The 27121-nt window shown below is 44.3% G+C and overlaps 1 protein-coding gene across 2 annotated transcripts in view; it reads right to left on the bottom strand.

The window, feature by feature from the left end:
* ehmt1a (euchromatic histone-lysine N-methyltransferase 1a) overlaps positions 1-19922 on the bottom strand; it is a 160376-nt gene extending 140454 nt beyond the window's left edge. The window contains exons 1-7 of one of the 2 annotated variants that reach the window (XM_084309159.1): positions 19795-19922; positions 18918-19381; positions 18647-18773; positions 17190-17272; positions 9214-9598; positions 6910-7049; positions 4612-4755 (exon numbers count right to left, since the gene is read on the bottom strand). In XM_084309159.1, coding sequence (XP_084165285.1) covers positions 4612-4755; positions 6910-7049; positions 9214-9598; positions 17190-17272; positions 18647-18773; positions 18918-19298 — 1260 coding nt within the window. In that variant the 5' untranslated portion in view covers positions 19299-19381; positions 19795-19922. Of the gene's footprint in view, positions 1-4611; positions 4756-6909; positions 7050-9213; positions 9599-17189; positions 17273-18646; positions 18774-18917; positions 19382-19545; positions 19647-19794 lie in introns of those variants that run through there. The other variant, XM_084309160.1, reaches the window with a different exon arrangement.
* Positions 19923-27121: the final 7199 nt, after the last annotated feature.

Genomic DNA, 27121 nt, shown 5'->3' with positions numbered 1-27121 from the left:
AGTGGCCTACGCCCACCCCACGGGAAGCGAGTAAAGAAGAGGCTGAAAACAAGAAACCTATGTTCTGTGGATTGAGCACAGTTGCCTCCACAGACCCCAACATAGATGATTGCCTCACCCTACAGAGTGCGCAGATAAAGACATTCCTGTGGCACCACCCAGAGATTCAGCCCACCACTGACATTTCAGCAGCTGACTACGAAGAAGCAGAACTTCTTCTACTACAACGAGCCCAGAGAGACTCGTTCCCCGATGAGCTAGACTGTCTACAGGGAGGAAAGCCCGTCCCATCAGACAGCAGACTGCTCCACCTGGCACCCGAGAGTGACGCCCATAATCTCATCAGAGTGGGTGGTCGTCTGCAGAGAGCCCCCGACCTACCGGATGACGTTAAGTACCCGATAGTCTTGAACAGCCGACACAAGGTCACAGAGCTGATCATAAAGAAATACGACGAGGATGTGCACCACGCAGGAGCAGAGAGAGTCTTCGCGGAGATCAGACGTCGCTATTGGATACTTCAAGGGAGAGAAGCAGTGCGACGCTTCCAGCGAACCTGTCTAGACTGCCGAAAGTGGCGCGCGCAGCCCAGCATACCCCGGATGGCTGACCTACCTCCCTGTCGCCTCCGACTCGGCGACAAGCCCTTTCACTCCACAGGCATGGACTGTTTTGGCCCGATGTATATAAAGAAAGGAAGAGGAACCGAGAAGCGGTGGGGTATTGTATTCAAATGCATGACCACCAGAGCGATACATATCGAACTCCTTCCAACCATGAGCACAGACTCATTCCTTATGGCCTTCCGAAGATTCACATCGCGGAAAGGAAAACCGTCTACATTGTTGTCTGATCACGGGACAAACTTCAAAGGCGGAGAAAGAGAGCTGAGAGAGAGCTTCCAAGCTATGGGCCCAGAACTTAAGACCCACCTCGCTCCATCCCAGATTGACTTCCAGTTTAATCCCCCGAACGCACCCCACTTCGGTGGAACCTGGGAACGAGAAGTACGTTCTATAAAGACAGCCCTGTACGCCGTGCTTGGGGCCCAGACTGTGGCGGAAGAAGTCCTAATGACAGTCCTCACGGAGATCGAGGGAGTATTGAACTCCAAGCCCCTCGGTTACGTCTCAAGTGATGTAGCAGATGTCGACCCAGTCACCCCCAACACACTCTTGATGGGGCGGCTGGACCCCGCGCTACCCCAGACAATGTACAGGCCTGAAGAAGCGAACGGCCGAAGAATGTGGAGGTACAGTCAAGTACTGGCTGACAAGTTTTGGAATAGCTTCCTACTCCACTATCTACCGTCTCTACAGACCCGCCAGAAGTGGGTAAAAGAGAGAGACAATTTGACAGAAGGAACAGTCGTCATGATTATCGACCAGTCACTACCCAGAGCTATGTGGCCGGCTGGCCGCGTAAGCAAAGTGATCACCGGTGCCGATGGCAAGGTCCGAGCAGCTGAAGTGCTCGTCCAAGGGCGAACTTACACACGACCCGTGGCGAGGCTAATAGAACTGCCAAGACTCCCAGACACTATCGATGACGACCATGACCCCATGACTTTGTGAGTTGACTGACCCTTACAGCGGACCTTGAGTGGTAGACAGTGCGGTTAATCTGTCTCTCCTTAGCTAATTAGGTGGGACTAATTAGGGGGCGGCTGTTGTGAAGGATCAGATTAAACCGAATATATATATTTATTTATGGATATATATTTAATAGTATTTGTATATCGTTTGATATCCCTTGTATATTCTTTGTACATATACACTGAATATCCCTTTAGTCTACTACAGCCCATAATAGTTCATTCTCTCATTGGACAAGAACCTGGCGCCAGCAGACAGGCCCCTTGAGTCAAGTTCAATAGTGCCGACGAACATGTCCCAACTAGCCCCGGTTCCGCGTAGGAATACGGCTACCGAAATACGAATGGTACTATTTGTTCACCGTGCATATAAATAGGGCGCAAGTAAAGTAGAACTTTCTTTTAGTCCATTAGTCCTTTACCCTCCAACCTAGTAACAGACGTGAAGCCTCACCCACGACCCACGTGTGGTGCAGTATGGCCTATTTTGGCCCCAGAATAGGCATTGAGACCTCGTGTAAATTCATAGCTGAATTGTCATAGTTTGGCACTGTACCGTCGAGTGGGACGTATTTCTATTAAGTAATAATAGTCTATTATGTATGGTGCATCGTTCGGTTAAAGTTCTAAAGTGAGCAGCACCCCCATCGTTTCCTCGCGTTATCTAGAGTCTTAACCAGGCTGGGCAGACCACGCGTGGTGCTTTCATCCGAGGAGTTCTGGGCGAGGACGAGTGGACCTGCACAGTGGATTACCTACCCGGACGACTGCTGAGCCTATACGGCATGGAATATCTATTTGCTTTGGGTGCTTTGATTTGTGGAGCGGATAACAGCCAACGCCAGTGAGTGTTGGAATTACCCCCGAGAGGAGCCCAGGTGAGACGGCGCTCAACCCAGACCGAGGCCGCCTCGCTTCTCCTTCGTTGTGGACCTACAGCTACCGTCTACAAGAGGGCCCAAGTGTATTCATCTGTGGATCAAGATCCTGCGGGCACTGTTTTCTGTACCTGAATTCTCCCCAGGAATCGTTGGCCAGATGGGATGCAGCTGACGGCTCTCCAAACCCCCCCCCCCCCCTTACTGACTTACAACCAGCAGGACCCCTTTAGTATCCCGCTATAATCCTTAAGTACCATCGCTATAGTTTCCCTAAAGAACCAGGTTGTATACTTGCTTCCTGCGTAACCAGAGATTGGACATTCAGTGTTGATTTGCCTACGAATACTCATTTGCCTTACAAGTGCATTCAAATCATAAATGTAATTAAGTGAATGTTGTATATACCTTTTGCTATATTAAACCTTCGACTGTTATATTTGTGTGGACCTGGTTTCATATGTGGGAAAGTGTTCATCATACTTAGATATCGTGTACTGGATGGCCAGAAGTTAAAGTACATCAAGCGGTAGTGGTTTAATGATACCATACTTATCAATACAGTCAGGGAATTGTACCCCTCAGTTACAGTAAATATGTTTGTCAATGTTAATAATATGAGAAAGTCCACATTACAGTTCTACTTTAGTTTTGATGTGAAAAGTAATGCTGCACTTAGCACTGACTGAGAAAGTACACATTACAGTTCTACTTTATAAAATGCTAATTGTAAATATGTTTGTCAATGTTAATAATATGAGAAAGTCCACATTACAGTTCTACTTTTGTTTTGATGTGAAAAGTGATGCTGCATAAGATGACTGCACTTAGCACTGACTGAGAAAGTACATAATAGTTCTTTGACGTTTTAATGTTGGACCAAAGCATTGCATGTAATTAGAATACAGGCAAATAAAAGTCATTTAGTTTAAAGTACAATCTTGGCTGTCTTTTTCTCTCAACGCTTCAATAGGTAGATCTTGCCTTCACCAAAAAAAAAAAAGTGATCTTGGGCTTAAAAAGGTTGGTGACCACTGGTATAAAGTATATATATATATATTAAAAAAAAAAAAAAAAAAAAAAAGCATTTACATATGCAAATATATCGATATGCGACACCACTTATCCATATCACGCAGTGGTCTCAGCCTTACTTCTAATGGAGTGAGACGTCAGGTCTAATGGAGTGAGACGCCAGGTCTAATGGAGTGAGATGTGGGTGCCAGGTCTAATGGAGTGAGATGTGGGTGCCAGGTCTAATGGAGTGAGATGTAGGTGCCAGGTCTAATGGAGTGAGATGTAGGTGCCAGGTCTAATGGAGTGAGATGTGGGTGCCAGGTCTAATGGAGTGAGATGTGGGTGCCAGGTCTAATGGAGTGAGATGTAGGTGCCAGGTCTAATGGAGTGAGATGTGGGTGCCAGGTCTAATGGAGTGAGATGTGGGTGCCAGGTCTAATGGAGTGAGATGTGGGTGCCAGGTCTAATGGAGTGAGATGTGGGTGCCAGGTCTAATGGAGTAAGATGTGGGTGCCAGGTCTAATGGAGTGAGATGTGGGTGCCAGGTCTAATGGAGTGAGACGTGGGTGCCAGGTCTAATGGAGTGAGACGTCAGGTCTAATGGAGTGAGATGTGGGTGCCAGGTCTAATGGAGTGAGATGTGGGTGCCAGGTCTAATGGAGTGAGACGTCAGGTCTAATGGAGTGAGATGTGGGTGCCAGGTCTAATGGAGTGAGACGTCAGGTCTAATGGAGTGAGATGTGGGTGCCAGGTCTAATGGAGTGAGATGTGGGTGCCAGGTCTAATGGAGTGAGACGTCAGGTCTAATGGAGTGAGATGTGGGTGCCAGGTCTAATGGAGTGAGATGTGGGTGCCAGGTCTAATGGAGTGAGATGTGGGTGCCAGGTCTAATGGAGTGAGATGTGGGTGCCAGGTCTAATGGAGTGAGATGTGGGTGCTAGGTCTAATGGAGTGAGATGTGGGTGCCAGGTCTAATGGAGTGAGACGTGGGTGCCAGGTCTAATGGAGTGAGACGTGGGTGCCAGGTCTAATGGAGTGAGATGTGTGTGCCAGGTCTAATGGAGTGAGATGTGGGTGCCAGGTCCATCCAGGCCTGTGAGTCTCTGGTGTCTCTCCACTCACCGCCCGGCAGAACAGGCCACAGCCGGGGCAGCACTGGTGCTTGACCATGCCGGCCCGGTGGTCCTCGCACAGCACCAGCAGGGGCACCATGTTGGACGGGCGCATCAGCTCCTGCTTCATCACCCTCTTCTGGCAACGGCTGACCTGGAAGGACTTGTGGTTAATCACACATTCATATTTAGTCTAGGAACATGCTCTATAGGGAGGTGTGGTCTGACGTCACTTTTAGTTTCCCGCGTGGTCCACCCCTATAGGGAGTTATCATTGGGAAAATGTATTATCGGCTGTTGTAATAATTCTGCCTCATGAACATTGGAAAGCTTTCCATTTTTGCACAAAATGAGTTCCCTCCTAGCACTAACATTATTGTTTAAGCATTTTTGGTTGAAATAAAAGTATACGTAATTATTTTACGATTAATAATTGCGAATTGTTTCATGTTGAGCTATAGATTGTGGATGAATACACACAGAAATGTACACCATGCCAATGTTCATGCTTTATTTGTTTTAAACGAGACGATTTAGAAATGTGTCCATTGGAAATACATTGCAATTTCAAGAGAGGTGGACCGACCGGGAAACAACAATGATGACGTAACCACTACACCTCCTTATAGACCAGGAAGTAACCACTACACCTCCCTATAGACCAGGAAGTAACCACTACACCTCCCTATAGACCAGGAAGTAACCACTACACCTCTCTATAGACCAGGAAGTAACCACTACACCTCCCTATAGACCAGGAAGTAACCACTACACCTCCCTATAGACTAGGAAGTAACCACTACACCTCCCTATAGACCAGGAAGTAACCACTACACCTCCCTATAGACCAGGAAGTAACCACTACACCTCCCTATAGACCAGGAAGTAACCACTACACCTCCCTATAGACCAGGAAGTAACCACTACACCTCCCTATAGACCAGGAAGTAACCACTACACCTCCCTATAGACCAGGAAGTAACCACTACACCTCCCTATAGACCAGGAAGTAACCACTACACCTCCTGATAGACCAGGAAGTAACCACTACACCTCCCTATAGACCAGGAAGTAACCACTACACCTCTCTATAGACCAGGAAGTAACCACTACACCTCTCTATAGACCAGGAAGTAACCACTACACCTCCCTATAGACCAGGAAGTAACCACTACACCCCCCTATAGACCAGGAAGTAACCACTACACCTCCATATAGACCAGGAAGTAACCACTACACCTCCCTATAGACCAGGAAGTAACCACTACACCTCCCTATAGACCAGAAAGTAACCACTACACCTCCCTATAGACCAGGAAGTAACCACTACACCTCCCTATAGACCAGGAAGTAACCACTACACCTCCCTATAGACCAAGAAGTAACCACTACAGCTCCCTATAGACCAGGAAGTAACCACTACACCTCCCTATAGACCAGGAAGTAACCACTACACCTCCCTATAGACCAGGAAGTAACCACTACACCTAACTATAGACCAGGAAGTAACCACTACACCTCCCTATAGACCAGGAAGTAACCACTACACCTCCCTATACATCTCCAAAAGAGGATAAACTCAGGAATTAAGGAAAACATCCTTATTTTCTGATTGACACCTACATATTTTTAATACATTAGGGTTTCGAATGGACCTTCAGAGTCATGAAACCTGACGAGCTCAAAGAGAAACCATGTAAGCTTTCAATTCAAGTGGAAACACGAATAAGATATATTGGAGATACTACTCTGCCAGGTCACTTACCGGATATAATTTCAAACCATTATCTGAGGATACTTGTGTTTTACACCAAATACAATCATTAACCCTTTCACTACCACACTACAGAAGGTTAACCCTTTCACTACACAGTACAGGCGGTTAACCGGGAGAGGGGCCATTAAAAGGAACACGCCAACATTTTTGGAAGTTAGCGTACCGTCTTCTCCAGAGAGAGACAAGAAGATAGATACCAGTTTCCTCTCTCTGTGCGTTCAGTAGGAAGCTATCTGGCTGCACATTAGCCTAGCTTAGCACAATGAATGGAAGCGGACATGACCAGTTAGCCTTCGGGAGAGGCTCGTTTAGTTGGACAATGCCTAGGCTAACCGGCCATGTCCGCTTCCATTCATTGTGCTAAGCTAGGCTAACGTGCAGCCAGATGGCTTTCTACTGAACGCACAGAGAGGAAACTGGTATCCATCTTCTCGTCTCTCTCTGGAGAAGACGATAAGATACATGTTGGCGTGTTCCTTTAATCAAATGAAGAAAGGTGAATTCTTCCAAATGTAATTAAACCAGCCTTACCATCACTCCCATGCACTCCGTGGCCATGCAGGTCTGTTCCAGCGCGGACAGAGCGGCCCCACCGGGCGGGGTCTCCATACGACAGCAGCACAGGGGGAGTTCTTCAGCCAGGTCCATCGCCCCTGCATCCACTGGGAAACCTTCACACACAAATATCATTAAAAGGTAGGTTAGGATCTGTAATGGTCGTCAAACAGCGACCTCTGGGGCCAAAGGGAACCGGCTTGGTGTTGCACTTTGTTTACATGTTTTAGTTTTGGTCTGATGTGTGGGTCTTAGTTGAAGAGGGACAGAGACAGAGTTAAGTATAAGTTACTATAACTATATAGTAGGGCTGAGCGATTAATCTATTTAATCGATTAATTCGAACAAATGATTTAGGACGATTTAAAAAAATGTTAATCGTTTTTTTTTTTGTCACCTTTTATTTTACAAGAAGTGATGTTTGGTCAAAGTTAGATTTGCACTTTATTAATCCCAATAGCGAAATTCATTCTTATTTGATGATCAAGAGGCACCTTTTATTTGTTTTAAGTGAAGTTTGGTGAAAAAGCAAGTTATTGCTCTATTAATCCCAATAGGGACATTAATCTTTGTTTGATCAATAGTAACCTATATATATAATATATTATATATTATATTTTCTTTTTTTTAAGTGAAGATTGGTGAAAGTTAGGTTTGCACTTCAATCCCAATAGGGAAATTCATCTTGGTTTGATATTTTTTTGTGTCAAATAAAAACAAAGGTTATTTGAATGATTTCCTTGGCGTTTCTAGTTTAAGAGAAATCTGATTTTTTTTTTTTTTTTTTTTTAAATCAGAGATTTAATTTTTAGGCCATATCGCCCAGCCCTACTGTATAGCTATATATATACTGTATAATAGCAGTAGCCTATATAGCAGGGGTTCCCAAACATTTTCAACTCGAGACCCAAAAGAGAAGTGTGGCGTTTCCCCGGAACCACAGCTTACAAAAACACATCATGAAAACATAACATACATCATAAAATCCTGAGCACAGTTTTCAAGGGGCAACGTGGCTGTCCATGGTGCTGAACTGGACAGTGGAGCTGTGTGTGTGTGTGTGTGTGTAGGTGTGTGTAGGTGTGTGTGTGTGTGTGTGTGTGTGTGTGTGTGTGTGTGTGTGTGTGTGTGTGTGTGTGTGTGTGTGTGTGTGTGTTAGAGGTTAGGTTAGGTTTACTTTATTTGATCAAGGGGGACAGCGTACATTAATAAAACATTTCACAAATGTAAATGCACCCAATTTTTGCCAAAAGGCAAATTTCCATTAGCAGTCCCCCTGCCAGAAGGTACAGGCAAAAATCTTGTGTGAAAAAGGGTTAGCAATAAAAACAGAATAAAATCAAGATAAATAACATTAGAATAAAAACACAACAAGAGCACATAGACATACGATAGGGATACAGGTCACAATACAGTCATGGACACAAGGACAGAGCACATCATGACATATTAAAACACCCAGACATAGACAAACGCACCATATCCACACACACAGACACCTCAGTGTTGACAATTCTGGTTATCAATGAGCCATTCCCTAACCCTGCACTTGAATGAATGATATGAGGTCTGCGAGCCCCAGAGGGCCCGATGGAGCCCGACACCACGGACAGATTGGAGCCGGGCTCTGGCCGGTTCTTTTATGCATAGATAGTAGGGGTGTAACGGTACGTACCTCGGTTTTGAAGTCACGGTTCGGTACGGGTTTTCGGTACAGTGGGGGGGAAGTTTGGCTTTCCATGTTCCACTCAGGGGTGATGTAGTGTGCAGTAACTAATTGTACTTGTAGGGCTGTCAATGAATATTCTATATTGAAATTAATAATTGACTTTAAAAATAATAATAATTATATTAGATTGTGAAAAAAACAGCCCCCGGGGGCGGTCGTTAGTGGTTAACATACCGTTTTATTCGTTCGGTACACTACACAGCCGTTCGGTACGGTACAGTACACACTGAAACGGATAGGCGTACCTTTACACCCCTAATAGATAGGGCTCGGGCTCCTTTTATTTGTCTCGCTTCATTTTACACACGCGAGTCATGTCACGTAGCATTTCCATCAAAGCAACAAGCTAGACCGCTGAGAGCGTGCATGTCAGAGATGGAGAAGCTGCCTTTGCTTAAAGTTTGCTATGAACGCAAATGAAGATATTTCCCCAAAACACACATGCACGCACGCACGCACACACACACACACACCCTGAATACTCCTGCACTACAATAAATCATATGAAAACAATATGGCTTCATGACATAACGTCAGACTCCATCGGTCACCTGAGAGCGGCGGAGAGAACAACTCTTGCTGAGCTTTGAGGTCCAGAGAATCCAAAGCCAGTTCTGTGTATTCCACACGGCCGCATTCCTCCATGCCCGTCTCCGTGCCCGTAGCCGTCTCCGTGCCCGTCTGCATGGCCGTCCCCGTGCCCGTCTCTGTGCCTGTCCCCATGCCCGCCTCTGTGCCTGTCTCCATGCCCGTCCCCATGGCCGTGCCCGTCTCCGTCCCTGTGCCTGTCTCCATGGCCGTCTCCATCTTGGCTTCCTCTCTGAGGGAGGTTGGCTCCTCTGCCCTCAAAGTCTCCGCCGGGATCTCTCCTTTCTCTAAACTCTTTCCATCCGTCACGGCCAACTCCTCCTCCGTGTTGGTGACATGGTCCTCTTTCTGAGGCGAGGGGAAGAATATATACTGGCCATTTTATGCATTTTATTTTTTTATTATTTTTTAAACAAACATATAAACAAACATGACAACACACGATAAGATATACAAGCATTAATTGTCAGGGCACATCCAATGAGATCACATTTTAGTTAGTTGTCTTATATAAGATATACCCCTAATACCTGTTATCTAAAAAACCTACACACATATGCTCCAGCTCGAACCCCCCCCTCCCGGACCCCACCTTGAGAAGTACCTCCACTATCCCTCGCACCTAACCAGACACTACCATTATAAGCTAGCTTTTATTCTCTCCACCACTTCTAACCACATTGACATTTTGGATTCATTGAGACCCAGAATTCTTGCTGTAGATATTTCATGGTAAATTACATCGAGATATGTAAGAAACCAAACTTTACGGCAAATTTTTTCCGGTTGAAACCAGCGTGATGCGATCAGCTTTTTAGCTACTGTGATACCCGATAAAACCAATCTCTTTAGCTGTGGATTCACTGCAAACTCAAAAACATCATTCAATAGTAATACCGAGGGGTGTACAGGTATATTCCAAGATACGAGTTTTGATATTTGTTGGGTCACATCTTTCCAGAATGCCTTAACTGGTGAGCAGTCCCAATACATGTGCATAAATGTCCCTTCGTCCCCATTTGTACATTGGGAGCATTTGGAGTCTTGTTTAAGCCCCATTCGGCACAGTCTTATAGGAGTCAAGTATGTCCTGTGAATATAGTTAAGATTGATTTGTTGATGATCCGGGTTCCTTGATGTAAGTCGGACATTTGCCCAGGCTCCTTGCCAATCAAAGTCATTTTCCAGGTCTGGTATATCCCTCCTCCAGACAGAGTCTAGTTGGAGGGTTTCATACGAGGACGTTAGTAATTGATGATAAAATTCTGAAACAAAACCTCTCGAGGTCTCTCTTTCGTAGAAGAATTTGTGGTATCTGTGGTGTTCAATTGGTCTGTCTAATGGAACACCGTGAGACTTCAAACATAGCTGTAACTGTTTGTAAAAAAGCCATGTGGACTTGGTGAGATAAAAAAATGTGCGTATTTCTTTATCACTACAAAAACCCTGTTTGTTAAAAACATCCCCTAATGAGTGTATGCCTTGCTCTTCCCATATAGGGAATCTTATAGGTCGTTTTCCAATTAAGAGTGCATTGTTATTGAATAAGGGAGTATGATTGTGCCATTTTTGTGAGTTAGGATTTTTTTTTTGTGATTCACGCCATATCCGGATCGCATGAGTAATTATGGGGCCAAATTTTCTTTCACAGTGCTTGATTGGTAGTTTAGTGTATGCTATGTCCTTCAGTCTATGTGGGGCTACTATGTTTTCTTCTAATTTTCTCCAGGATACTAATGCTTGGGGGTCAAACCATGTTGTCAATGGACTTAATGTGTACGCCTTAAAATATAGGAAAAAATCTGGAAATGCCATGCCACCATCTGCTTTATTTCTGTGCGGTGGATCTTTTTATACGTGGTGGTTTGTTATTCCAAATAAATTTGTATGTGGAGGAGTGTAATCTTTTCCAGTAACCCTCTGGAGGGGGTAACGGTAGCATTGAACTGAAGAAGTTGATTCTAGGTAGTACATCCATCTTAACTATTGATATCCGTGCTTGTACTGTGTTTTTAAGTTTTGTCCATCTATCAAGGTCGTCTTTGATTTTGTTATGGATTTTTGTGTAGTTGTGCTTCACCGTTTGTCTTATGGTGGGGAATATTTCCACTCCCAAGCATCTGAAATGTTTTACCATCGGTATCTCTCCTGGGAGGGTTGTATCTTTTTTTGCAGGGGTGTTAAGTGGAAGGAAAGCCGACTTCGGCCAATTTATCTTAAATCCCGATAAATCACCAAAGTCCTCAATCAACTTGAGCAGATGAGGCAATGTGGTGTTGGGGTTTTGCATGAACAATATTACATCGTCCGCATATAAACAATTTTTTTGTTGTGTGCCCTTGATTACGATTGGTTCTATGGATTGGGATTGTCTTATATATTGTGCTAAAGGCTCTAATGATAGATTGAACAGTCCGGGACTAAGAGGACAACCCTGTCTGGCAGAGCGTGATACCGGAAAGATTTTGGAGATGATTGTGCCTGTTGTAATCATGGCCGATGGGTCTTTGTATAATACTTTAATCATATCGATGAATCCTTTTCCTAACCCCATCCTTTCTAGTACTGCCCATAGATACGACCATTCCAGCCTGTCAAAGGCTTTCATAGCATCCAGGGACAGCATCGCCTTAGGTATGGTGTCCTCCTTGTCGGCATCAAGTACGTGCAGTATTCGTCTTATGTTTTCAGTGATCAGGCGGCCTCCTATGAAGCCAGTTTGGTCCGGGTGAACTAAAGACGTCATATGCTTTTGTAATCTGATGGCTAATACCTTAGAGTACAGTTTGATATCGGTTCCGAGGAGGCTTAAAGGTCTATAACTACCGCACTCGTTGGGGTCTTTGTCTTTTTTAAGGAGGACTGTTATGAGTGCAATATTGTCATTCTTATGGAAGTTCCCCTCCTTGACTGAGTATAAGATCATATTTAGTAATAAGGGGCCAATTATGTCCCAACAAGAAAGGTACATTTCTGATGGGAAACCGTCTCTTCCAGGAGCCTTACCACTTTGCATTGCGGTTATGGCCTTCTTGAGTTCCTCTAGTGTGATCGGTGTTTCTAACTGTTTAGCGTCATCCTCTGAAAGTTTAGGGAGAATAATTTGATTAAGAAATGTGTCCATTTTGTTTTGATCGAAGGTCGTTTCTGATTTATATAAGTCGGAGTAGAATTCTTTGAATGTATCGTTTATTTTTACAGGATCTGTTACAAGTACTTGTTGTGCTCTAATGGTAGTTATATCTGCAAATTTTGCATTAATTCTTAATCGCATGGCTAATAGGTGGCTGGGTTTGGAACCATGGGAGTACTGCTGTTGTCTTGTGCTGCGTATTTGTATTTCCGATTGTTGTCTGTATATGGCATTGATCTCTATTTTTAGTACGTTAACTTGATTCTCTAGTCGAGTTGAGTTGTTGTATTTTAGAGAATTAAATAACGTTGAGTAAAGCGTTTCCAGCTCAGCCAGTTTTGTGCATTGATTCTTGCGCATTTTGGAGGAAAAGCTATCCGTGAAATCTTTGATCATTCCCTTTACCGACATCCATATTATTCTGGGGTCTTGCACCGAGTTTGCATTCTCCCGTTGGAATACTATAAGAGCTTCTTTGAGTTGTGTAATGAATTCCTTGTTATTAAGCAGCAACGAGTTAAATCGCCATCTTGGGGCTCGGGAGGATAGTATACCAAATGTACCTTTAAGGAGTAAATAACAGTGATCTGATAGTGCGTTGGGTATCATTTCCACTTCATAATTATCAAATAGTCTCTGTGATGCAAAGACATAATCTATTCTGGATAGTGTATTATGTCTCGCAGATCGACAAGAGTACTTTCGGGTCGTGGGATTAAGTAACCGCCATAAGTCATTTACACCTGTAATCTTCGACCAATCCTTTAATGCCTTCGATGAATTATTTTGTTAGCTGGAAAAGGCGAGGTAAGATTTGTCCATCCTTGGGTTCCAGATGGCATTAAAATCCGCACCTATTATAAATGAGTAATCGGGAATGTCTAACATTGCATTGGTTAGTGTAGTGAAGAAATCTTCTTCGTACAAATTTGGGGCGTATACCGCTACCAACGCTATTTTCCTGTTCTTATGTTCAATCTTAGCTATAGTTATCCGACCTTCTACATCAGACCATACTCCCTTTAGTACAATATTCAACTTACGTTTAACGACTATGGCTACACCCCGAGTTCTCGTACCAATAGAAGAGTGACTAATATTATGGTATGTGTTGTCCGCTAATTTGAATGTCTTTCTCTAGAATGTGCGTTTCGCTTAGCAGAGCAATGTCCACATGTTCTTTTTTCATCAGTGTGAGCACGCTTTTGCGTTTGAGTTGGTTATTTATTCCCCCGGTGTTCCATATCATTATATTCAAACTAGCCATAATCTATACATGTTGTATTGTAATTTTTGGTAATGCTTCTAGAGTGCGAGGCAATAATAGATATACATCCCACTAGTGAGGTCCCGTTGAGAGCCGAGCTTAAATACATACATATATACAAATAAAAATCCCCTACCCTTCCCTCCCACCGAGAGTCGTACAGGATTGTGTTCCATGAACACAACCTTTGCGTATGACTCCCTCCCTTGCACCACCGGATATCCCAGAATGATCCAATTATCCTTAACATTCCTATGTATACCATAGGATCTAACACTCTAAATTCTACCATAAGTAGAATGTCGACTGTGGCTTGGCCACTTTCCCGTAAAATAAAAATTTAAATAAGATAAAACTAAAAATAAAGACCAAAAATAAGCTTCAATTGTCATGCCCTAATCACTTACATTTTATATGAACTTGTGTAATTTATAGTAACCCATGAATAATATGGAGGTATTGAACTGAAGTATTGAACTGATACTGGCCATTTTATATACATATATACAACTACATACCTACATGTGTAGGTATGTAGTTGTATATATGTAGAGTATATAAAATGGCTAGAGAAACTATACAGGGTAACCTACAGTTTTGGCAAATATTAATAAGGAATATTTTTTAAAGAAAGTTAACTAAGTACATTTTTTTTCATTATAAGTCTGACAATAAAACGAGCAGTTAGTAAAGTATGAATTAGTAAAGTTACTATAGTATGATCTGATGATGAGTAAAAAGGGGTGGGATTAAATAAGTGTACTTATACTTCTTCCCACTCCTTTTCAAATATGTAAATGACAACAACAAAATATTTTGTTTGACTTTTGTGTTTTAAAAACGTTTGTATATACATGTATTATTTCAATGGCTTAAGGCTATATCTGTACTTGATGTTTGTTTGTTGTTGTTGTATAAACTTCAAATCAATCAGATGACCGACAGACATTTCTCTAGAACGCTCACCCAACCAAACGTGTTTACATGTACAGCACACCAACATCCAATTCATATTTGTGATATTGGAGTATTCCTTTTTTATTTTATTTTTTTGGCGCGTGGAATATGTGTGGCTAGGTAAAAGCCCTGCATGTGTATTATTTCTAGGGCAGTGTATCAAAATTCTATACTTTTATGGTATTGGTCGAATAAGCATGTTTGTTCCTAGATTTAACCATCTGAACCGGGAACCTTCAGATTGCCAGATGCCATTTTTTCTCCCCAATTGTTTTCTTTCCAGTATGACTTTGGCATGTTGAGGATTCGTTATTTTAATTTGGGTTGGAGATCAGCATTAGTCCAGTTATCGGATTTAGTTTTGGTTCCGTTTAATTGACACTCTTTTTTGTTAGTTTAGGGTAGACCAGCTGGGTTCTAGAGGAGCTGGGTTCTAGAGGTTCTGGGTTCAGGGCCCATTCCGGGGCTGGTCCAGTAGCTACCCCATCTTTTGTTTTGTTTTGAGTATGTTTTTTTTTTGGTACCTTGAGGTCTTGGCATATTTTTCTAGTCAACTATGTGCCTCCTAGAACATTGTGATCGTCTACTACTGGTCTATTGAAGGTTCCAAGCCACAGTCTAAGGAAAATGCAGGGGATGCAGCCTTTGCAAACTATGCACCAAAGTTATGGAACACACTACCTATATGGACATTAGGGAAGCTAGATCTCTTAATATTTTAAAAAATAAGCTAAAAACGTACCTCTTCACTAGGGGTGGGAATCACCAGAGGCCTCATGATACGATACTATCACGATACTTGAGTCACGATACGATAGTATTGCGATACTAAATATATTGCGATATGCTGAGTATTGCGATATTAATATTGCGATATATTGCGATTTATTACCTTTTTTCAACTGCAAAGTAAAACGTTGTCAACATGTTTTATCTAATAAAGTAACGTTCAGTCTGTTCATCTCACTTCAATCATTTTTATTGCAGAACACGGTATTTTCTCAAGCAGACAGATGTAAACACTGTAATCTGTGTTGCATGTACCTGACAAACTGAACTGTTTGTATTACAGTCATATTCCAACTTAACTGAATGCACATGTGCGTGTGTGTGGACTACTGTACTATTACAGGTATTGAAATGAACAATGAAACGTCGTTATACAAAAAAAAAATATATATATTATAAATAATTAAATATCGATACTTGGCGTCCCTGTATCGATAAAGTATCGCCACGCAAAGTATTGCGATACTACTACGTATCGATATTTTCCCCCACCCCTACTCTTCACCATAGCCTTCTAATACACTCCGCTGTTGATTGTACTGTACTGCACTATTTTACTCTGTCCATTCTATTGCATCATTTTACTATCTATTCTACTATTTTATTGCACTGTATTATTTTACTCTGTCTATTACTTTTTATTACAGGTTCAAAACGGTCAGGTATTAAACTGTGTGTGGGTATCAAACAAGAGACTGTTAGGCTTTAAAACTGTGTAAGACCCAGGCCTAGAACTGCACCCTGAGAGAGGGAACTGCACCCTGAGAGAGGGAACTGCACCCTGAGAGAGGGACCTGCACCCTGAGAGAGGGAACTGCACCCTGAGAGAGGGAACTGCACCCTGAGAGAGGGAACTGCACCCTGAGAGAGGGAACTGCACCCTGAGATGCACCCTGAGAGAGGGAACTGCACCCTGAGAGAGGGACCTGCACCCTGAGAGAGGGAACTGCACCCTGAGAGAGGGACCTGCACCCTGAGAGAGGGAACTGCGCCCTGAGAGAGGGAACTGCACCCTGAGTGGGAGGTTCGAGTGGGTATAAAACAGGAGGGAAGACTGTCAGGTTTTAAACTGTGGATACCAAATAGAGAAGGGAAAGACGACTTTGAACTGTTGAACAGCAATCCAGAACTATTTTATTGCACTATTTTACTCTGTCTAGTTTCAAGTTTCAAGTTTCTTTAATAGTTGTCATACAGAAGTACAGAATACTTTTATACAAAATGTTTCTTACTGTTACGCTCCAGTCTATTTCATCTTACTCTTTTTATTATTGTCTATTTAAAACTGAATCAAACCATAAACAAGGTGGCCTGTTGGGATGTTAGATCCTAATGTGAATAACTGTGATTTTATATGTCTGCACTTTATGTGCTCATTTTATGCCTTTTTTCTGTTGTGAAGCACTTTGAGCTGCAGTTTCTGTATGAAAGGTGCTATACAAATAAAGTGTATTATTATTATTATTATCTCGGCCGACACCGATTTGAATATCCATGTCATTTAAAGTTATTACCTCGGATGTCAGAATCATCAGCAATTTGTTGCATCGTTAACTGGCGTTTGATACATATCGGTTGAAGTATATTAGCTCAGATAGCTTGTACATTTTGAATTCTATACTGGACTGGCATCAAAGTCTGGCACCAAGCAGAGCATAGAACGCTGGTATTCTGACGTGATCCTTCTTTTATAGTTTCCTTGGCCTTAACCAGGATGTGATCTAGTATCTAGAATACTGTGAATGTAGTCGGTGCAAGGTCACCCGTGGTGAGTCAAGAGACATGGACTTTACCTTCTCCTGCTGTTTCAAGATCCTGGCCCTCTTCTTCGGGACAAAGCTGTACATCCCCATCTTCCTCTTCCTCCTCTTCACAGCTAGAAAGACAAACATGGAAGGAGGTAAGATGGGGGTCAACGGTCAGCAACATTCTGAGGAAGGTTTTTAATAATACTATAGCATTAGGTATGAATATGTTTGTGGGGATTATAGGCAACTTTTTGGGTGAATTCATTCATTATCATTTATACAGCACTTTTCTAGATACTCAAAGCACTACAATGTCGGGTGGGAATTGCCTCCTTCACCAGGGCGGTGTCAGCCCAAGGTCATGCCGACCAAGGTTGTGTCGTGAATCATTTGATGGAGAGGCCAGAGGTTTGAGAAAACAGTTGATATTCAGAAGGCAGCAGGGTTTCCCCCTAGAAATGTTGTTAGGCTCAATGGTTGCCGACGACAACACAAGGGCCCAGCACCAGATTTAAGACAGCTTGATGATGACAGCATCACAAAATAGTCCAATCTGGCATCTGAAGTTAAGACATTGCTACGCCGCTACGGGTTGCTATGTAAGCCGGTCACCATCTTTGGGGGGGGGGGGGGGGGGGGGGGTCGTTGCTATTCTATTGCATAAGAACATAGCTAAGACAAACAAAACGCACCAGAAGTCTAACGTCAGCTTCCCAAGCCTGGTGGGCCATTAACCCGCTCACTGCCGCCCTACCAAACGGTTAACCCTTTCACTGCGACAATACACAGACAGAAGGTTAACCCTTTCACTGCCACACAACAGCAGGTTAACCCTTTCACTGACACACAACAGCAGGTTAACCCTTTACTATCACACTACCGACAGTGACCCTTCTGTAGTGGTAGTGAAAGGGTTAACGCTCAAATCGGACAGCTCAGAAATCTGAAGCTCTATCTCTTGTAATACCAGTGTCATGGTGCCACTTTATAAACTGTATTAAAAAGATTTCTCATCCAATTATCATCACAAATCATTTAGAATACTGCTGCAATTTGTGCAATATTTGTAGTGTGGTAGTGAAAGGGTTAACCTTCTGTAGTGTGGCTGTGAAAGGGTTAACCCTTTGTCGTATGGCAGTGAAAGGGTACGATAATAAATGGTCCGTTATTGCCATTAACCAACAGGCTTCACCAATATGGATATGATGCGATTCAGTGTATAAAAGAGAATCCTACTGCAATGTGAATGTTTGACTCGTTGCTCTAAAGGGGTTAACCCTTTCACTACCACACCACCAAAAGGGTTAACCCTTTCACTGCCACACTACAGAAGGTTAACCCTTTCACTACCGTCTGTCTGTAGTGTGGTCGTGAAAGGGTTAACCTTCTGTAGTGTGGTAGTGAAAGGGTTAAGCATGTACAAGTACCTAAACAAATCACTTGTGGCAGAAAGAAAATACTCTGCATATGAAGAGAACAGACAGACAGACAGAGTGACTGACCCATGGGCTGTGACTTGGCGGAGGCAGTGGGCTTGCCTTTGCCTTTCTGAGGTAGCTTCACGCGAGATGGTGGTGCTGACTTGTGTGCGTCCGCCTCACTGGATTTCGCTCCCTTCCTTCCCAAAGGCTAAAGAAAAAAAATAGAGAAGGGAGAAAAAAGAAAGTCATACGTGATGAAGATTTTGTTTGTTTTTGTCACATAACACACACATAATCGTAAAGTAAACAAATAATTGAACCAATATGCACTGTAATTGCAGTGAACACTTACCTTGAGAGCGGTTGGAGCGGGAGTCTGTTTCCTCACAGTCTTGGTTCTGCCTGCTGGCGTAGGATGTGTCGAGGCTGAACCAGGAGCTGGCACCTCAGACCCTCTCTCCCTGACTGGAGCCAGTGGAGGAGGGTCAGTGGGGCTTCTTGAGTCAAAGAACAAAGAACGGTGAGATCTGTGTGTTCTCAGAACAGGCGGTGCACCACTTGCTTGTTTACTGTGAAAAGTTACACCGTGGCTGGAGATAGGCGACCCATGAAATGTAGTTATCTTGGTGTGAGACTTCTTCTGTACAATCTGGACTTTTTGGCCGCTGGCCCCACTACTGGCTGGTTTGGAGGATCTAGTCCCAGAGCGCTCACAGACTCCACCACCATCCATAATGGCACTTTTCTTTAAGAGAGTGGGGTAGGAAAAGGGGGTCGTCTCTTCTTAACTCAGTCCACCGGTGTCACCAACAATACCTGAAAATGTACCCACATGTTCTTAGTAAAAGCATCCTTTCATCACATTCACCGTTCAGATCTTAAATCACACAGTTCACAAAGAGTTCGTATCTGATGAAAACCGAGGATCACACAACAACATAATCCCTCTGTAAACATTTGAAAACATCAACTTTTCTCACGAGTTTCTTCTCTATGGAAACAGGCAGTGCATCGGTGCTACTACAAAGCCAACGCAACGTCTTTACAGAACAGGAACGGTTGACAAGAAAACAATAACAAAGCTCAACCCGGTGGACAAGACGCAAACAGGAAAGGAAGTCAGAGGGACCATGCAAAAAAAAGAAGACAGACAAGACACTTGTGCAAAAAGTAAACAAACAGATCCGGGACGAGGCCCTTGTAAAAGTTTGAGCAGTCAGACTTCCTACCGTGAGAGCTTCGGTCGGTAGTAAAGTGCAGCAGCAGCACAATCGGGTCGCCTCGCTTCCCCACCCGCACGCAGCTTTCAGTCACGTGACTATTCTCCAGGTCAACTTCCTGTCTGTTTAACTTTCTGAGTTAGGGTCCAGCTGTAGCGCCGGAGAATAGACCACCGTAACACTTCCGGGATTCTGAAATCAGGGAGGAGATTGCGGCGGGGTCAAATGAATGAATGTGGACGAGAGCCGTGATGGAAGTGGTTGCCGATACCATAGATATCTATAGAACAGTTATATATCTATGGCCGATACGGCTGTGGGGGTGCTAGAGACATGATCGAATAGACGTTTATGCGCCTCGCTCTCCTGAACACGGCGTGACCCATAACTAATTGATCAGAACTAAATCGGCAGAGAAAAAGCCCATTTTAAAGCACCTATTCCGCGTGGACATGCGCAGAGTGCCCATGGAGTCTGGACGACGCGAGATGACGCTCGAATGAATGTGGACTGTTCCATCAGAGGGGGAGCTTCGATGGTCATGTAAGTGGCTACAGACCGCTGCACTTAAATATAAACATTAGTCTACCTGTAGACTCAATGAGGTAATTGTAGATGTCGCCATAAGACGCGTCTGGCCATTTAGTGGGATCATTTTTTCATTATCCTGTTCGGCTGGCGACCGAAGCTCCCCCCTCTGATAGAACAGGACTTCCACATTCATTCGAGCGTCATCACGCGTCGTCCAGACTCCATGGGCACTCTGCGCATGTCCACGCGGAATAGGTGCTTTAAAATGGGCTTTTTCTCTGCCGATTTAGTTCTGATCGATTAGTTATGGGTCACGCCGTGTTCAGGAGAGCGAGGCGCATAAACGTCTATTCGATCATGTCTCTAGCACCCCCACAGCCGTATCGGCAACCACTTCCATCACGGCTCTCGTCCACATCCATTCATTTGACCCCCCGCAATCTCCTCCCTGATTTCAATGTAACGCGGAAGTGTAGTGGTCTATCCTCTCAAGGGGCAAGCCTGTGGCAGCCACAGAGAGCGCGCTGATTGGCGGAAAGTACGGACGTTTCTCGAAGTACTCGGAGGTGCATGCTGTAACATACTGTGTGTTATCTCACTAACACACTGATGTGATTCGCTTTTCTGCATCCGTCGTGTCCCAACGGAGTTGCCGTAGGTCGCGACTGTCCATCAGAAATAAACTACACGTCTACAAGCTAAGTCGTGTCCGTGTCTGCTCGAGTACATTACATGGTGTCAGAAGCGAAAATAAAATAAGAGAAGATGGCATACCCGCACTTTGAACACCCCAAGATCGACTGGGAGGCTTCTGATTTGTATCAGGAGTTTGGGAGATTCAGAAGTCACGTCGAGTTCGTCTTTGAGGGTCCGCTCGCGGAGCTAGAAGCTAACCAGCTAGCCGGCTGGCTAGGTACGTGGGTCGGCGAGCAAGGCAGAGAAATATACAAGACGTTGGACTGGGCTGACGGCGAGAAAGCAGATCCGTCTAAAGTGCTGGATAAGTTTGCCAACTACATCAGGCCAAGGAAAAACAAGCGGATAGCCAGGCACCGTTTCAGGCAAAGGAAGCAAGGACCAAGTGAAGGTTTCGACAACTTTATTAAAGATTTGAGCAGTGGCGAATCCTTATGGAAGCCAACGGAAGCCATGCCTCCCTAATATTAAAATATGAATTAATATCAAATATGAAATATGAAAGAAAAAAAATATATATATATTTTTTTTAATATAGTTTACATTCTTTTTCATCTGTGCATCTGTGTTATAATTTTTTTTTTTTTTTTTAAATGTCTCCCTCTTCTCCTTCTCACTCCCTCTAACACACTGCCAGACTCACTGTAGCTAGTATAGGAGAGAGGCAGGGGGTAGGTCTCTTTCTCCAGGCTTCCAGCATTATAGAGTCCAAATCCGATCCTAGCCAATCAGATTCGAGCTGACTGCCACACCCTAAAAGTTTAAAACGGGGCTGGGAGGAAGACACTCAGCATATTTTCCCCTCTGCACTCTGAACATTGTATTAACCCGTAACTGTTCCCACGGGCCGAATATTGCCCCGATCCTCGCGAGATTAAATCCACGGGGACCTCTCGGCGTGCCGAAGCTTTTCCTAAATCACTTCCATCATCGAAAACGAGGGGAAAAGGTCGGCTCGCGACCCTGAAAATGTCGCGTGATTTTAAAAACGCTGTATTAAGTGAGCCTATTATGGGATCCACGCGAGCTTTCTATCGTGGAAACATCTGGGTGTCCCGCAACTTTTAGTCATTCACATGTAGCCCCGAAAATGCTTAGAAAAGGAAAACAGAAAGCGTGGAATAAACTCGCCGAAACGGAAAAGTGGCCCACGGGCGCGCCGTGATTCCGATCCGCGTGAAAATATTCACGGCCATAGAGGAGACCGTGGGACACCTTTTTGCAACCGAATATGTGTCTCGAATTTGCTCCCACGTGGCGCGCAAAATCGTGCAAGGAAAAATCTGACCAAAAATGAACCAATGCTCCAGCAGTATTAATGACCCTGATGTAAACAAGACAAACGTCTTTCTCTGGTCTGCATCCCCTTATACAATTGTGTGTATTGAGCCGTACTGTATTGTACCCATTCTGCAATCTGTTAAATAAATAAAAATAAAGTTTGACTGGCCGCCGAGCCATACTGTAGTGTACATGGTGACTGCTTGACTTAAAAAAAAAAAAAAATTAATAAAAATATTTAATAATTTTTTTTTAATAATTTTTTTTTGCTTCCCCTGTTATTTTACCCACGCGACGCCACTGGATTTGAGACTCATTCTCATGGACTGTGAGTACCCCAACCCCGACGACATGCTGGTCGATGGAATCATCGCGGGAGTTCGAGAAAAACGGGTCCAAGAACAGCTGTTAGATAAAGGGGAGGCGCTAACGCTACCTAAAGCTATCGAAATTTCCCAACGGTTTGAATTGTCACAGAAACAGATACAAATCGTCAGAGAAGAGGATTCACAAGTATCAGCACTGCAGTATCTGTTAAGCCAAAATACACAGTGCAAAATAAGAGAATGTACAATGAGGGACAGACAAAACCTGTGTATCAGAGGAAGGCTCCGGAAAACCAACAAGGAAACTGCGCAAGCTGTGGGAGGGACCCCCAGCACAAGTGGAACATGGGGAGGTGCCCAGCTAAAGGCTCAGAGTGTTCCTACTGTCACAAACCCAACCACTGGATGGCAGTGTGTCGCAGGCGTGCAGTTAGCTCTGTGAATGTTGAGTCAGATCAGGATGACGAAATTCTGAACATAAATCTGGCACAGACAGATAACCCAGAGAAGGATAAATGGACAGTAGACCTAAAAATACTGTCTCAGCAAGTGCCGTTTAGGATCGACACAGGCGCTAAGTGTAATACACTAACCGTAGACAGCTATCAGTCACTAATGCACTCAGGTGAGCTAAAACGCTCTAGTAGAATACTCCGCTCGTATACCAATCATAAGATTAAGCCTGTAGCTGCAGTTGATCTACAGATGGCATACAAAAAGTGTGAAGTGAGCGCTGAATTTGAAATAGTAGACATAGCGCAGGAGAACGTGCTCAGTGGAGCTTCAGCAGAGGCTTTAGGCATTATTGCTCGTCTTGACTCACTTCGTAGCAGTGTAGCCACCACAACACAAAGCGTACCAGCTGGTCTGGATGAATTTCCAGAGCTACAACGTACCACAGGCACCCTGCCAGGAAAATACACCATCAAACTGGATGAAGGTGCAAAGGGTGTGGTCCACGCTGTCCGTCGACAGCCAGCTGCGCTCAGAGAAAAAATTGTAGAAAAGCTACATGAGATGGAGAAAGATGGTTTCATCACCAAAGTTGAACAGCCCACAGAATGGGTTAGCTCTATGGTAGCCGTAGTCCGTAACGGCAAGATAAGAATCTGCATAGATCCGAGTGATTTAAATCAGGTCATAAAAAGGGAACACCACCCAATGCGCACCGTAGAGGAGGTAGTTTCAAGAATACCTAATGCTAAAGTATTCTCGTGTTAGATGCTAAATCAGGATTTTTGCAGATAGAGCTGGATGAAGCCTCATCCTTACTAACAACCTTTAATACTCTGATAGGAAGGTTTAGATGGCTGAGACTCCCATTCGGGATAAAATGCGCCCCAGAAATCTTCCAGCGCATCATGGATGAGATGCTTGAGGGCATAGCTGGAGCAATAAGTGTCATGGACGATATCCTAATAGCAGCCCCCACAGTCCAGGAGCACGATGCAATCCTCCGCAGAGTGGCGGAAAGAGCTACAAGCTACAATCTGAGACTCAACTTCCACAAATGTCACATTCGCCAAGCATCAGTGCCGTATGTGGGACATCTGATAACAGCTGCTGGTCTACAGCCAGACCCCGCAAAAGTAGAAGCGGTTCGGTACATGACGCCACCAACAGACAAAGAAGGTGTCAAACGCTTTGTGGGCTTTGTAACATATTTGTCAAAGTTCATACCGAACCTCAGTGAAGTGGATGCCCCGCTGCGTCAGCTTCTCAAAAATGACGTGGAGTTTGCATGGCAGCCAGCTCAGCAGCAAGCCTTTGACAGGCTCAGGGAGTTGTGCACGCATCCTCCAGTGCTGAAGTTCTTTGATCCTGCAAAGCCTGTTGAAATACACAGTGATGCAAGCAGCAGTGGATTAGGAGCTGTCCTACTCCAGGACGGTCATCCCATAGCATTCTCCTCGAGGTCACTGACTGACGCAGAGACGCGTTATGCGCAAATTGAGAAGGAGATGCTCTCCATCGTGCACGCATGCATCAAGTTTCACAACTACATATTTGGAGCACATGTCACAGTGTACAATGACCACAAGCCACTCGAAGATATTTAAAAAAAATCACTGCTGGCCACTCCCATGCGCATCCAGAGAATGCGTCTCTCGCTGCAGTGGTACGACTTGACAATCAAGTACAGAAGAGGGAAAGACATGGAGTTGCCCGACACACTATCCAGAGCACAGCTCCCAGAGAGCACACCTGAGTTAAGCGGACTAGAGTGTGTCTCCATGCTCAACTATGTTGCAGTAAGTGACCAGAAGTACACAGAGCTGCAAGACAGCACAAAAGAAGAACTAATCGGTCTCCAGCAAACAATTCACCACGGCTGGCCTGAACACAGACGGGAAGTGCCCATTCATGTTCAGCCATATTGGGACTCAAGAAGTCAGCTGGTGCTGTCTGATGGAATCATCTATAAAGGACTGCGTATAGTGGTGCCCCCCACCATGCGTGAGCACATGCGAAAGCTCATACACCAGTCTCACCTAGGCATGGTGAAAAGCAAACAGCGGGCACGTGAAGTGCTATACTGGCCAGGCATGAGTGCAGAAATTGAAGAAATGGTCAGAAACTGTAGCAAGTGTGCAGACTTCCAAAACAAGCTGCCCAGACAACCCCTCAAACCAACTGAAACACCAGAGCTGCCATTTGAAGAGGTAGCATCAGATCTGTTCGAGTTCGAAGGCAAGCAGTACATCCTACTTGTGGATTACTACTCAAAATTCATTGAAGTAGATGTACTGAAAGACATGCGTAGCCGCACCACAATAGAGACTCTGAAAGCTCAGTTCTGCAGACATGGCATCCCTGCCACTCTTCGCACAGACAACGGTCCACAATACTCCTCAGAGGAATTTAAGGACTTCTGCAAGAGCTATGGAATATCACACAAAACATCTTCACCACACACGCCGCACTCAAATGGTGAAGCAGAGCGGGCAGTGCAAACTGTGAAGAGGCTTTGGTGCAAGGCACCAGACAAACACCTTGCGCTGATGGATTACAGGACAACTCCACTAGAGACAGTAGGATTGTCGCCAGCTCAGCTACTCATGGGCAGGAGGCCACGTGATAAGCTGCCTGCTGCTCGTGAGCTACTTGCACCAAGAGGATATGACCCCCACAAAGTCAAGCGTCTGCTGGACACAAGCAAAGACATTCAAAAGTTCTACTACGACCAAAAGAGAGCAGGCAATTCTCGTGTTGCTCTTCAGCCTGGGGATGAGGTTAGGATGCAGCCGCATCCTGGCAACGACAAGTGGTCCCCTGGAGTAATAGTGAAACCCCACAGTGCTCCACGCTCCTATGTTGTGGACTGTGGAGATAGAGAGTACCGCCGCAACAGTCAACATCTTCGCATGAGCACTCCAGCCGCTAACCAACCTCGCCGCTGGGTACAGGAAGAACCGTGGACTGAAACATTAGGCCCACCCGCCGAGGAGTTACAACCTCCAGCTCTTCCTAGAATACCCCACTCCCCACCCAAACCGCCTCCGAGCCCCACCCGAGCCCAGCCACCTGGACTGAATGTTACTAGGCGGGGCCGAGTTGTTAAACCTCCAGACAGACTCAATCTTTAAGTGAATTATGCCATGGACTGAATCTATAAGTGACTGTTCTGTTTGCACTTTAAGTACACTCATTTTCAGGTTATTGGCAAAGTCATTAGCTAAAGTAAAGTTCTCACAGTGGGTCCTACTAATCACCCCAAAGTACCAGAAAATACCAGAAAATACCAGAAACTACCCCAAAATACCCCAAAGTATACCCCAAAATACCAGAAACTACCCCAAAATACCCCAAAATACCAGAAAATACCAGAAACTACCCCAAAATACCCCAAAGTATACCCCAAATACCAGAAACCACCCCAAAATACCAGAAAATACCAGAAACTACCCCAAAATACCCCAAAGTATACCCCAAAATACCAGAAACTACCCCAAAATACCCCAAAATACCAGATAATACCAGAAAATACCAGAAACTACCCCAAAATACCACAAAGTATACCCCAAAATACCAGAAACTACCCCAAAATACCCCAAAATACCAGAAACTACCCCAAAATACCTCAAAATACCAGAAACTACCCCAAAATACCCCAAAGTATACCCCAAAATACCAGAAACTACCCCAAAATACCCCAAAGTATACCCCAAAATACCAGAAACTACCCCAAAATACCCCAAAATACCAGAAAATACCAGAAACTACCCCAAAATACCCCAAAGTATACGCCAAAATACCAGAAACTACCCCAAAATACCCCAAAATACCAGAAAATACCAGAAACTACCCCAAAATACCCCAAAGTATACCCCAAAATACCAGAAACTACCCCAAAATACCCCAAAATACCCCAAAGTATACCCCAAAATACCAGAAACTACCCCAAAATACCAGAAACTACCCCAAAATACCCCAAAGTATACCCCAAAATACCAGAAACTACCCCAAAATACCCCAAAATACCAGAAACTACCCCAAAATAC

Source organism: Notolepis coatsorum, assembly GCF_963971535.1.
Source record: "Notolepis coatsorum genome assembly, chromosome: 2".
Taxonomy (NCBI): Eukaryota; Metazoa; Chordata; class Actinopteri; order Aulopiformes; family Paralepididae; genus Notolepis; species Notolepis coatsorum.
Note: the sequence above shows the minus strand (reverse complement) of the source record. Positions and strands in the feature narration are given on the sequence as shown.